The sequence below is a fragment of the Vombatus ursinus genome, unplaced genomic scaffold (genome assembly GCF_900497805.2).
Source record: "Vombatus ursinus unplaced genomic scaffold, bare-nosed wombat genome assembly UNPS02011353.1, whole genome shotgun sequence".
NCBI classification, from domain to species: Eukaryota; Metazoa; Chordata; class Mammalia; order Diprotodontia; family Vombatidae; genus Vombatus; species Vombatus ursinus.
The window spans coordinates 4,122,673-4,134,864 of record NW_020951131.1 but is presented as its reverse complement, the minus strand read 5'-3'; the positions used below and the strand labels follow the sequence as shown (position 1 = coordinate 4,134,864).

General features: G+C 45.7%; 1 protein-coding gene across 1 annotated transcript in view; it reads right to left on the bottom strand.

Annotated features, from left to right (window-relative positions):
• The window catches only part of ANKRD22 (ankyrin repeat domain 22), a 30,325-nt gene that overhangs the window by 3,043 nt on the left and 15,090 nt on the right, over positions 1-12,192 (bottom strand). The window contains exons 2-4 of the mRNA XM_027855951.1: positions 5,539-5,730; positions 3,801-3,908; positions 2,614-2,691 (exon numbers count right to left, since the gene is read on the bottom strand). Coding sequence (XP_027711752.1) covers positions 2,614-2,691; positions 3,801-3,908; positions 5,539-5,730 — 378 coding nt within the window. The remainder of the gene's footprint in view (positions 1-2,613; positions 2,692-3,800; positions 3,909-5,538; positions 5,731-12,192) is intronic.

Sequence of the window (12,192 nt, the reverse complement as noted above, 5' to 3'; positions counted from 1 at the left end):
AGGGGTGAGGCAGGGGCATCTCTCAGAGAATCACCTGGAGAGAAGGACCACTACAGACTGTCATGGGTGAGAAGGAGCCACATTAATCATTCCCGGCTGGCGGCCCCGCTTAAAGAGACTACATCATTACTAAGAAGTGACTGAGAAGGGAAAGAATTCTGGGCTTGGAATCAAGACGCTTTCTGGGTTCAAGTGGGCTCAGATCCTTTCTCATGGTCACTCTGCCTTTGTGCCTCAGTTTCCTCAACTATGAAATAGGGGTACTTGTATTACCTAGGCCTCTTGTGAATACTTTAAACCTTGAAGCCCTGAAGCAGGAAGACATACCCAGTAAAGCTCAGTGGATAAAGCACTGGGTGAGGGGTCGGGCAGAGCTGGGTTCAAATCCTACCTGAAATCTCTTGCTGGGTGTGTAACACTGAGAAATCTGCTTAGACTCTGAGTCTCCCTTTCCTCATCTCTGCATTTTTAAGCCACCTCCATATGTGCCGCCTTCTGTCTGGCCATCCATGCCGCCTCCTCCCCCTTGGACTCAGCCCCCGGAATGACATCGAGCTGTGGTGGCTGAGCTGTCTCCTTACCTTGCCCTGATCCCTTTTGAAAACACTAATATGAGTAATGTTGGTCTGAGGCAAATGCTCTAATTAATTCAACTCAATTCAATTAACCAAATACTTAACAAGTACCTACTATGTGCCCGGGACCCTACTGAGTTCAGGAAATCAAAGACAAAGATGGCATAGGCCCTGCCCTCCAGGAGTTTCCATTCTATGGGGACAATGCCAGGCCCAGTCAGAATACGGTCTGTGGATATCAGAATGATTTATCACCTGATACCGCTGCTCTTTGAATACAGGTTGGCTGGCCAACAGTTCAGAACAGTCCTTCCTGAACTTGGAATCTATGATCCACAATTTATTTTTTAAATGTGAGTTTATGATTGAAAGGATTCCAAATTCATTTTTATACATGAAGGACTAGTCTACATTTCAGAAATTTACTTGGGATTTTAAATCATAGGAACATAGATGCAGAGCTGGAAGGTACCTTAGGGACCACAGAATCCAACCCTTTCACCTTGAGGGTGAGAAAACTGAGGTACAGATAGGTGAAGTGACTTACCTGGGATTGACAGCCAGGAAGTGTCTTGGCATAATTTGGACTCAGGTTTTCCCTGACTCCAAGTTCAACAACGGACCCACCACACCATCTAACTGATTCAATGAGTCATCTGCCATTCATGCATTATTCTATTTCTTTTCCTCTGGGCCTCCTCCATCCACAATAAATCAGAGTCAGTTATTATTCACCTAGTTGGATCTTAGAGGTAAGAATCTAAAGTTGGAATCCAAAGTAACAACCAAAATAAAAAACCACAAAACCCTAAGTACAAAAGCCTTCAGGATCATATGAATTAATCATACTTGTTCAGAGCTCTTCAATGACCTTTTAATTAAGTCTTCCAATGCTCTGGAATGCTTGGGACAATTGTAGCTGCCTACTAGGGAAACGACGCTTCGGGTTACACACTGTGCGTCAAGAGCTCTATTAACTCAAAAACTAATTGCTTCAGGCTGGATGGAAGGAAGTGAAGGCCTCATTCCCCATCTCTGAACTAGAGAAACGGGAAAGCAAAGCCCAGATAAAGCCAAGTTAATTGGGCCAGGAGGTATTTCCTCTATGGTGACTCCACATCCAAGCTGTTTGTAAACGTGCCCATTCCTGTAAGCTCAGAGCGCAGGCACCCACAGAAAATGCAAGAACAGAAAGGCCTTTGTTGCATTGAAGTTTGCAGGCCTCTGCTCTAATAGGCATGAGGTCTCCTTTGCCTGCATTTAAAAATATCACAACTTTGTGGCTGTGTCAAAATGACCAGAGAGCTGTCCTGGGTGCCAGGACGTCCTACCTTTGACTCATACCAGCTGTGTGAATCTGGACGACACTTAACTGCCAAAGACTGAGTGTCAGAGCAGGGAGGATGGTCATTGGCAAAGGGAGTTCCCAAAACCAGTAAAGGCTCAGATTTAGTCCACAGCATCATTCTTTACCCAAATAAGGCCAAGTTTCATAAAAAGTAGGTGAATGATTTGGACTGCAGCAGGTAATCTTTGCAAACAAAAATGATGTCTTTGTCTAACTTAGAATTCTCTAAAGATGTGAGCTCTTCCTATCCATACCCAGTAGCTTTTGCTGGGAGACCCCTTTATCGGGTGGCTTTGGGCACTATCTGCAGGGTCCTCCATTGGGGCTGCCATAGAGGGTGTTCTTTGGGAGGAATGCACTGAACTGGACAGCCTCTGAGGTCCCTTCTCGCTCGGGCTCTACTTGGCTATGAATTACAGAGGGGCAGCTTTAGACCTGACACCAAGCAACAGAAACCAACCAGACCGAACCGAACCACGCCTAACTACAGGAGCTGTCCTAAGGGTCTGGGCTGCCTTCCGGGTGGTGGTTACTCCCTCCTGAGACATCCTCAAGGGAAGGTGGGATGACCCTTGTCTGGGATGCTCCGGTGGGAGGGGCTTCTTGCTCTGTCTGGATGCACTCCAAGGCCCTTCCAGCTCTGAGATTCCATGATTTATTGTTCTGAGACAGACAGAACTATCCACTTACATAGTCTGTGGCATTAACATCTGCGCCGGCGCGGAGTAGCATCCTGACGAGATTCTCATTCTGTTTCGTCTTTGATACCTGAGTAACACAGGATGAGCCAATATACATTAATTTAAATGTTTTCCCAGCACATGATTCTGGGAGAAGGATGATGTGGGGTGACATTAAAGACAGATTTGTTTATAGAGACCATTTAAATAATAGGCTAAGTCTTCTTGCAGCTCAGTGGAAAGAGCACTGGGGTAGAGTCAGGAAGACTTGAGTTCTAATCCTGCCTCAGACATTTACTAGCTATGTGACTTTGGTCAAGTCACTTAACCTCTTTTTGCCTCAGTTTCCTCATCTGTAAAATGGAGATAATAACAGCACCTACTTCCCAGAGTTGTGAGGATCAAACAAACTAGTCATGTTCTAAAGAGCTGAGTAAACTTTAGAGCATGATAGAAATGTTAGTTGTTATAATAATCCCTTATATGCCCTTATTCCCCATTCTATCTTTCACCATCCTCCTATTTCCCTTTCCATAGATAATAATCCCCATTTCTATACTGTCTTAAGATTAACCAAGCACTTTCCCCTCAAGGAGGTTTCATGAGTATTACCTCCATTGTACAGATGAGAAAACTGGGGCTCAGACACATTGAATGAGTTGCCCAGCATCACACAACTAATACATCTCAAGGTAGGATTCAAACCCAGAATTCCTGATCCCAAAACTGTTCTCTTCCTGCTACACCAGGAAGTAGAATTTTAAAACAACATTCCTCGAACGGCATTGAGGCATCTACCATGTACCAGGCACTGAAGACATAAAAGCAAATGGAAACAGTCCAGTGCTTGGCCAAAAGCCCAGAGTCCTAGAAAGCCTCACAAATGGGCCAGCACAGGGCCACGAGGAGCTTCATAAATGTCATTCTAACTGAAAACAGAACCATTGGCTTCTTCCTTCCCTGGGCTGACTCATCCAAGAGATGTAAGTTTACAGTGAGTGAGCCCTGAGCTCTGCCCAGTACAGAGTGGGGCCCATCCCCCTTCTACTGAAGAGGATGTGTCTAGCCAGGGAAGGAGCAAGCGTAATGGGGTGGGGGAGGGGACAGAAAACAAGCTGCCCAAGCCCCCACAACGAGCACCGAGCCAGCGGGGGTCAGGAGAGGGCTCAGCTCTGTCCCCCCTTCTCCCCTCCTCACCATCAGGAAATAGCCAATCAGGAGCACCGGCATCAGGAGAATGATGAGCAGGTAGTCAAGGAAGGTGAACCGCTTCCTCACCGCATAATGTAGGCTGGCTCTCTCTTTCTAGGAATAAAGCAAATTTAAATAGAAGAAGAAGAAAATCACCTTGTTGTCATTTAGGGACACTCATTTTCCACTCAAATTTTACATTTTCTTTTTTTTGTTTGTTTGTTTTTGTTTTGTTTTTTGGGTTTGGTGTTTCTTTTTTGTTTTGTTTTTTGTTTTTTTGGCTAGGCAATCGGATTAAGTGACTTGCCCAGGTTCACACAGTTAGTAAGAAATTTTACATTTTCTAATGGAGGATCTTCATGCTATTGGAAGGTCATTGGTCAGCTTCCAACATTGGCTTTAATTGCAGACAAGTTTTAATCCCAGGGCCATTTTCCCCATCACCTAGCAGTTAGCCGGGCTACCTTCTCCAGCTGGTATCCTTAGCGAATGAAGAAAGGGTTAATACTAGTCAAAGCAGACCCCGATTAGGGAGATAAACCTGTTACTCCCCAAATGGCAATTCCTTTCTAACTTAGGGCAGCTCAGAGACTGGGAGGCTCATTGCCAGCCCCACACACATACAAAGAGCAGGACGGAGATCCAGGAGGAAGGCAGTGGCTTTGCTCTCCTGCTTTCGGCTTTAGTCCTTGCTATGGTTCATTGACACGGGACACCCAAAGAGTCTAGGGGCAGGCAGCTGAGAAAAGTGTCAGTGTCCAAGCTGTCCACCAATGGTGTGTGTACTTGTGAGCGAGGGTGCCCAGGCTTATGGCGGAATGGTTTTTGACAATGCTTACTCTATTATTTCATTAAGTACTTTGAACAAGCTGTGTCCTCCGGGTCACTATGGTTAGTCCCCTTTAGCTCCTGGCAATTGCTAATTGCTCCCTCAGGTCATTTCAGGGGTTGCTGTCTTCCACAAACCACAAAGGCTGGTTTGGGTCTAAGGCACTGATGTTTGCCACAGCCCCCCAAATCCTCTGGAAATGAACCAGAGCAGGCATAAAATCTAAGCCAAGAGGGCAAAGCCATTATCTCCCTCCTGGCCTGTGTCCCTGCCTCTATTATGGATGGATGGCCAGCATCAGCCTCCAGGCTTTGAGATTCCTTTCACTTCAGCATATGTTCTTTGGGGAGGGGGCAACCTTCCATAGCTCAGCTCTGCTGCTCTTCCATCCCGCTTATCATTATCAACAACAGATCATTGAATGAGCATGGTGGTCATTCTGCTTTATGGTAGACCAGAGAACCATAGCGCTAGAACTGGAGACATCTAATCCACCCCTTCATTTTGGAGATGGATCAGAACTTGCTCATGGATGATAAGAGGCAGGGCCATGATTCTTCCCCATGTCTCCTGACTATAAAATCCCTGTCCTTTCCGCTACACCACTATAGGAGGCCGTGTGGTAATGATAGAAAGATCGCTAACTCTGGAGTCAGCAGGACCTGGGTTCAAATTACACTTTTGATGCTTACTCCCCCTGTGACCTTGGATAAGTCACTTGATGTCCATGGACCCCAGATTCCTCATCTATAAAACAAGGAAGAGAATCATAGCACGAGGGTTTTGCCCAGACGACCTCTGAGGTCCCCTTCAATTCCACTCAACAATTCCTTTCTCCTGTTCATCACTGGTCTGCTTCAGGTCTGCGGTGAAACCAGCTTCCTCCATCCTCCCCGTCCTCCCAGACATTCTCACCTGATTCTTGGCATTCACATTGGCATTTCTGCGTAAAAGGAAGGCAGCTATCTTCAGGTGTCCCCGTCTGCAAGCACAGATGAGGGGAGTGTCTCCATTGAAGCCATCCTGAATGTTGACATAACTATTATCTTCCTTCACCCACCTCCAGACTTCAGCAAAGTCATTCTGGTAGGCTGCTTGGCAGATGGGCTGAGGGAGAGGAAAAAAAGAAGCACGTTTCTAAATATGTATGATAGGACACCAATGCAGTGCACCAAATTCCATTTGGAGTCAGAAATCCTGGGTTCGAATCACAGATCTCCTCTGCTAAATTCCGGGGCTATAAAGGCAAAAGTAATCCGGGCCTTCAAGAAGCTTTCATTCTATCGGAGGAGACAACATTTAATACATATGTACATACAAGCTACCTACAGGGCAGGAGAAAGGTAACCCTAAAGGAGAAGGCTCCAAAATGACTTGGGAAATGCCTCCTCCAGAAGGTGAAACACGAAGCAAGCCAAAGATTCTAGATCCAGAGATGGAAGAGACCCTTGAGATCACCTATCCCAACCCCCCAGTTTGTAGCTGAGGAAACTGAGGTGACATAGGTTTTCATACCCGACAAATTCAAAAAGAAGATAGATTTATGGGAAAATAAAAACAACGGCAACAAAGTCAGAGATTTTGATTTGCATTGAAGAAATGAAAGAAGGCAATGGTTTGTAGACTACTCAGAAGCTTCATGTCTGTGAATCGTGAGTGTTTTCTTAAAGAAAAGTCTCAGAAGGCACAGGGAATGCTGAGCACTGGCCAGCATCGCCAAAATCAAATTAACACTGCATCAATATATGGGAACCAACTTTGGAATTATTTCAGAATCAGTGCTCTGACTGTACAAAACCTCACCATTCACTTGTTGGAGCAAGGGTCAAAATCAATGTCCCCTTAGATACAAATGAGAGGATGACATCACAAAAGAATCAATCCTACTTATTTAAATATGCATCTGACTCTGAAAAGTGAGAAATGGGTGAAAAATAAATTAATTCTCCCTATCACCTCTTTTCAAGAAGTTTAATCAATTGCTACAGTAAGGAGGCAAAGTAGCCCAGAAACCGTATCAACCACTAAATACTTGGTCATTGCAAGGACAGAAACATGGCGATCCAAGGGCGATCCAAGGGAGTTCCGTGGTTTAGCAGATAAGCTCATTTGTAGGACAATGTGTAGGAAGGTTTGACTCAGTATTGACTCACAAAATAGCAAAAAGCTGTCAAGGAAGAAGTGATATAAGACTCAACCAAGCCAGATCATGCAACGAGCATTTAGAGGTGAAACGAGAAGGAGGAAAACAATGAAATGGAAAGAAGAACAGACTGTCTAAAATTTCTCAGCAGGTCTATTCCTGTCATTGACCTGACCTCTGTAACTGATGTATGACTATATGAAGAACCAGTAATGGCATGTAGAAGATAAGTCAGGCAGAATGGCTGGCCAGACACAGAAAAAGCCCATGCTGAAGGTGATTTCGACGTGCTCAAGGATCGACTTTGTGAGATATCTCCAAGACAGATTCCTTTTTTTTTTTTCAGATCAAAAGAATGGAGAAAAAACTCATAGGTGATACTATCACCCAGAAGAGGTAACCAAAAGGACATTTACAGTTAGCAAACCATATGCCTGATATTTCTCTAAGACGCATGAGAACAAAGTTCTGGCATGCCAAGGAAAGCTGATGAAATACAAGAAAGGTCGAAGAAGTTATTTCTTAGACAATTCACTACAGCAGGCAGTGAAATTGTGATACAAAGATTGAATGGAATATGATTCTTGCTCAGTGAGAAATGACAAGTGTGGAGAATTCAGAGGAACATAGGGAGGTGTGCATGATCTGATGTGAAATGAAGTAGAGATGTGAAGGGGGCCTATGGGTACAGAATGCTGCACACTCTTTTAGAGGTAATCACTGTGTCGATTGACTCCGCTTAGTTGTTCCTCTTCATTATAAGGGGGTATATCAGGAAATAACATAAAAATCAAAGCCATCAATAGAACTTTAAAAGAAAAAAAAGGACTAAGGAAAAGTACAAAGGAAAGGCGGTCCAACTCAAGTTTTCTGTACTAAGCAGTGATGAAGCCCACTCGCTGCCTATCAATAAAGAGCTGGGGCAAGGTGGCTATGGGTATAGAACTGTGCGAGAAAACTGGAGATGTGGGTGCTGGGTTGGTTGGATTTGCTTCACTGTTTTTCGTCAGGCTCAAGAGAGGTGGGGGTATGTAGGTAATTGATTATGCTGTAAGAAACAGAAGGCGTTGATAAATTTTTAAATAGAACACATTGGCAAGGAAATATACTCGCTACTTTTTGGAATATGAATCACCAGCACCGTAATTGTTTTTGTGACTTTCTCAAAACTGACCTTTGAATTACTTGGTCATATATTTTAGGAAATGGAACCCATATCCCATACTTCTTTTTTTCTCTGGTGATTGTTTGACCTCATTTTTTTACTCTGAAAGTTTATTTAATTACTTATTTGTTTGTTTATTGGACTATCAGTGACAGAATGTTTGCTTCAATAAGAGGTCTGCTGGTTGGGTACTGCACTGGCCATAGTTGTCCCTGGGGCCCATAGAGATGACAGGTGGGAAGAGCTAAGTGAGAATGGGAGAAGAGGAGAGGAAGACAAAGGTCCATCTCTTGAGTGGATGAAGGACACAACTGACTTGGATAGACCCCAGTGGGGCCAGTACCCTAGGACGTTGATGCCCAATATCCATTCCTCACGACTACAGGATCACGTATTTGGAGCTAGGAAGACCTTAGAAATCACCTCATCTAACTACCTCATTTTGCAAATGGAGAGACTGAGGACTTGAGAAGAGAAGTAGTTTGCTGAAAGCAACCTCGCTAGTCGTTGGCAAGCCCTCTGATGCCAAATCCAGCATCCTTCCCACTGCACGGCATTGCCCCCCATGGGCTTCCTGGCCCTATGACCTCTACCAGTGATTTAGCTCATGAAATACAGGCAATGACGTCACAATTTAACTCATGAAATGTATATGACTTGCTGTTTTCCCCTTGATAGCCTCAAGTTCCTCCTCTATAAAAAGAAGAGGTTGTACTGGGTGACCTCTGTAGTCTACCTTTGACATTGGTGTGCTTCTATGATGGACCATGCAAGAATCACAGTTGACCACCAGGGGGCAGCACAACCCTAGAATGGCCACCTCTACTTTCTAACTAGAAACACAGTCTTCAGGATTGATAAAGCCATGCCTTGCTGGGGGAGAGGGAAGACAGCAGTGATGTACCCTGGTTGGGCTCCACACTTTCTGACAACCAGAGGGTGTTGATGTTACAAAGGCAGCAAGTGAGGAAATCATTAGGAAATCTGCACGTTGACTAAGATCAGCCGGGGACGACTTGAGGCCAACCTGATAGTAAAGTTTACAGTTCAGACCCAGCAGGGCCCCCAAAAAGTCTGAGAATGTCTGGCCATTGAGGAGACTGAATTATCAAGTCTTTCTTGGGGCCTCTATGGAACTTGTAAGAGTATGTCCCCAAAAGAGGGACCCCAGGCACGCTCACGTTTCCTAAAGCACTTTACAATCCACAAAACATTCCCACCACAACCACCCTGTGAGGCAGCTAGTACAAACAGGCTTGTTCTCATTTTAGTGACGTAGTTGTCATTGGTTTATGTCCTGTCTCCCTCCCCACCAAATGGTAAACTTCAAGGGAGCAGAGACTGCCTTTCCTCACCCTTGTATCTTCCCTAGGGCCAAGCCCAGGAGGCTGCACACAGTAGGTGCTTAGTAAATGTTGGTCAAATGAATAAATCAAGTTTCTGGGACACTGTCACCTCCTCTGTGCAGCCTTCCTTGGCTTCCTTAGCAAGAAAAGACCTCACTCTTTTCAAACTTTTCACGGCACATTCCCTGGAGCTCCCAAGAGTTAGTTTTACTCAGCCTTGTTGCCTCATTATTTACAGGTTTTTCCTTCCGTGTACTGAATTATAAGTTCTCAGACTGTGTTGAGCCAATCTTTGCATCCTCAGTATGAGCCCAGAGCCCCACACTCAGCAGGCACTTGATATCTGGTGTTAAATTTAATTGTTGAAATGATGCACTATACCGGCCGCCTTCACTTCCTTCGCTCCCCTCGCGCTCTTGATCTACTGTAATCTGGCTTCCATCCGAGCTATCCGCCTGAATCAGCTCGAGTCAGGGTCATCAGCGATGTCCTAATGGCCAAATCCAGCCTTCCTCCTCCTAGCTGACATGATTGTAGAACAACGCCCTTCCTCTACACATCCTTGCCACTGCTCTCTGGCTTCCATGGAGATGCAAGTGTTCCCCAGGACACTACACAATCTCTTGGAAGATATCTGTAATTACTTGGAAGAGTTCAGCTTGATCATTCACACAGGAAAGACCAAGTGAATGAAGACTGTCTATTGTCCAGATTGCAACACACATTTGGACGGAAACCTTACAGAGCTGGTCTATCAGGGTTTCTATCAGGGATGGACAACACCGACGGACGACAAGTTAGGCCCGGAGTTGAAGAGCAGGAGGAGAGAGGACGGTGTTCCCTTGGGGAAATTGCAAAGTTCTTTTAATAACCTAAGCTTCCTATGAAAACAAAGACTTTCTTTTCATAGTATCCCTCTACTCATGTTGCTACATGACAATGACATGTGGAACACAACAGCCCCCAAAGAATTAAACTGAATATCACCTTGACAGTAATGAAGAGCCCGGTGGAGGGGGATAGAAGGTAACACAGAACCAAAAGGGAACTTCACGAAGCAAGATGCCATCAAGGGATTATATGACAGGAACAGAAGATGGGCTGGTCACACGGCCTAGGTGAGAGGCTACTGGGTGGATACTAGTGAGTGAGGATGGCCTCTAGCACAGTGGGTGGATCCTCTACGGTGAACTTTGGGGTGAGTGTGGACAACAGTCACCCAGGATGGGTAAACGTGGATTGGTTGTGATCTGCACCTTTGGCAGGAACATCCGCATGAATCACGGATCCATTTGGACATGTGGGTACTTGAACACGGGGAAAGTACAGACTGGGTGCATGAGGATAAACCAAAATGCAATGCCTGTCCTGAAGAAGATAAGAGTCTGCTAGCATGGCGAGAAACAGGTCCACAGGTAAGAAGGCTCCGAGGTAGGATGTGATAAGTGCACAGGAGGGGTCCAGGCAAGGTGCTGGGGGAAGGCGGAGGATGGAGGGCTCACTTTCCACTGAGGTTCTTTCCTACGTTTCCCATCCTCCACACAGTCTCCATCCCAGCTACACTGGCCTCCCAAGGTGCTGGTCCTCACACAAGACACTCCCTTCATCTTCTGGACCCTGATCGTTCCCCACATCTGGAACTGTCTCCTCAACTCTGCCTCCTGGCAGCCTTCAAGCCTCAGCTAAAAGCCCATCTTCAGCAAGAAGTCTTTGCTGTCCCCCTGAATGCTGGTGCCTTTTCTCTGCTGAATGTCTCCAGTTGATCCTTTCTGTGTCTTGTTGGTACATGGTTGTTTGTGTGCTGTTTTCCCTGTTAGACTGTGAGCTCCCTGAGGGCAGGGACCATGGTTTTGTTTTCCTTTGTATCCCCAGAGCTTAGCCCAGTGGTACGCAGTACATAGTAGGTGCTTAATAAGTGCTTGTTGACTGACTCACTACTGTATCCAAAACTCGATGAGGTTTGCCAAGAGAATATAATAATCCACATGAAGAGACCCAGTGGGGTATACTGGGAAAAAGGCTGAGCCTGGAGTCATGAGAGATCCAGGTTCAAATCCTGCCTCAGATATTTGCAAGCTGTGTGTCCACAGACAAGTAATCTAACCTCTCCGGGCCTCAGTTTGCTCACCTCTGAAATGGGAATAATAATACCCATCGTACCAACATCACAGGACTGTTTAAAGGTCAAATACAGTGATAGATGTAAAAAGACTTTAAAAGTCTGGCTAAACACCAGTTAAACAGCCCCTGCTGGCTTCTGTTAAAAGCTCCAGCAAAGACAGGCAAAGTTCCCATCACTGTCCCCTCAGGAAGCTCAGAGTCTAATGGGGAGACAACATATAAATCATATATATACAAGTGGAGGTAGGGCAGCCTTGGGTGCTCTGGGTCCGGCCCTGCCTTGGAGGAGTCTTCCAGTACAAAAGCAAGGATTGCCATTGGCTGGATCTGTAGAGGTAGGGGAATGAGGATTTGGGAAATGTCCCACCTTGGGTGACCAGGGCGTCACTGGTGACTGCTGAGAAAGCATTGGGGAGCCAGGTGGGAAGGAGGGTGAATGGAGAAAAGGCAGGCAGTGGGTGGAGGCTACTTGTGTGAAAAGTTTGGCAGGAAAAACAAACGAGAGGGAGGGAGGGAGGGAGGGGGATGATGAGTCAGGCAAAGGGAAGTGTGTGTGTGTGTGTGTGTGTGTGTGTGTGTGTGTGTGTGTGTGGTTTTTTTTCTCCAAGATAAGGGAGGGCTGTTCTTGTTTGAAGGCCTGAGGTCACTGGAGGGTGCCTTGAAAAATGAGAATGGAGCAAAGTCTAGGAGAGGGTTCTAGAAGAGGCAGAATCGAGAAGGGGAGTGGTGCAAATAAGCCGAGAGAGGAAGAGACAGAGGAGAGGAGAGGAGAGGAGAGGAGAGGAGAGGAGAGG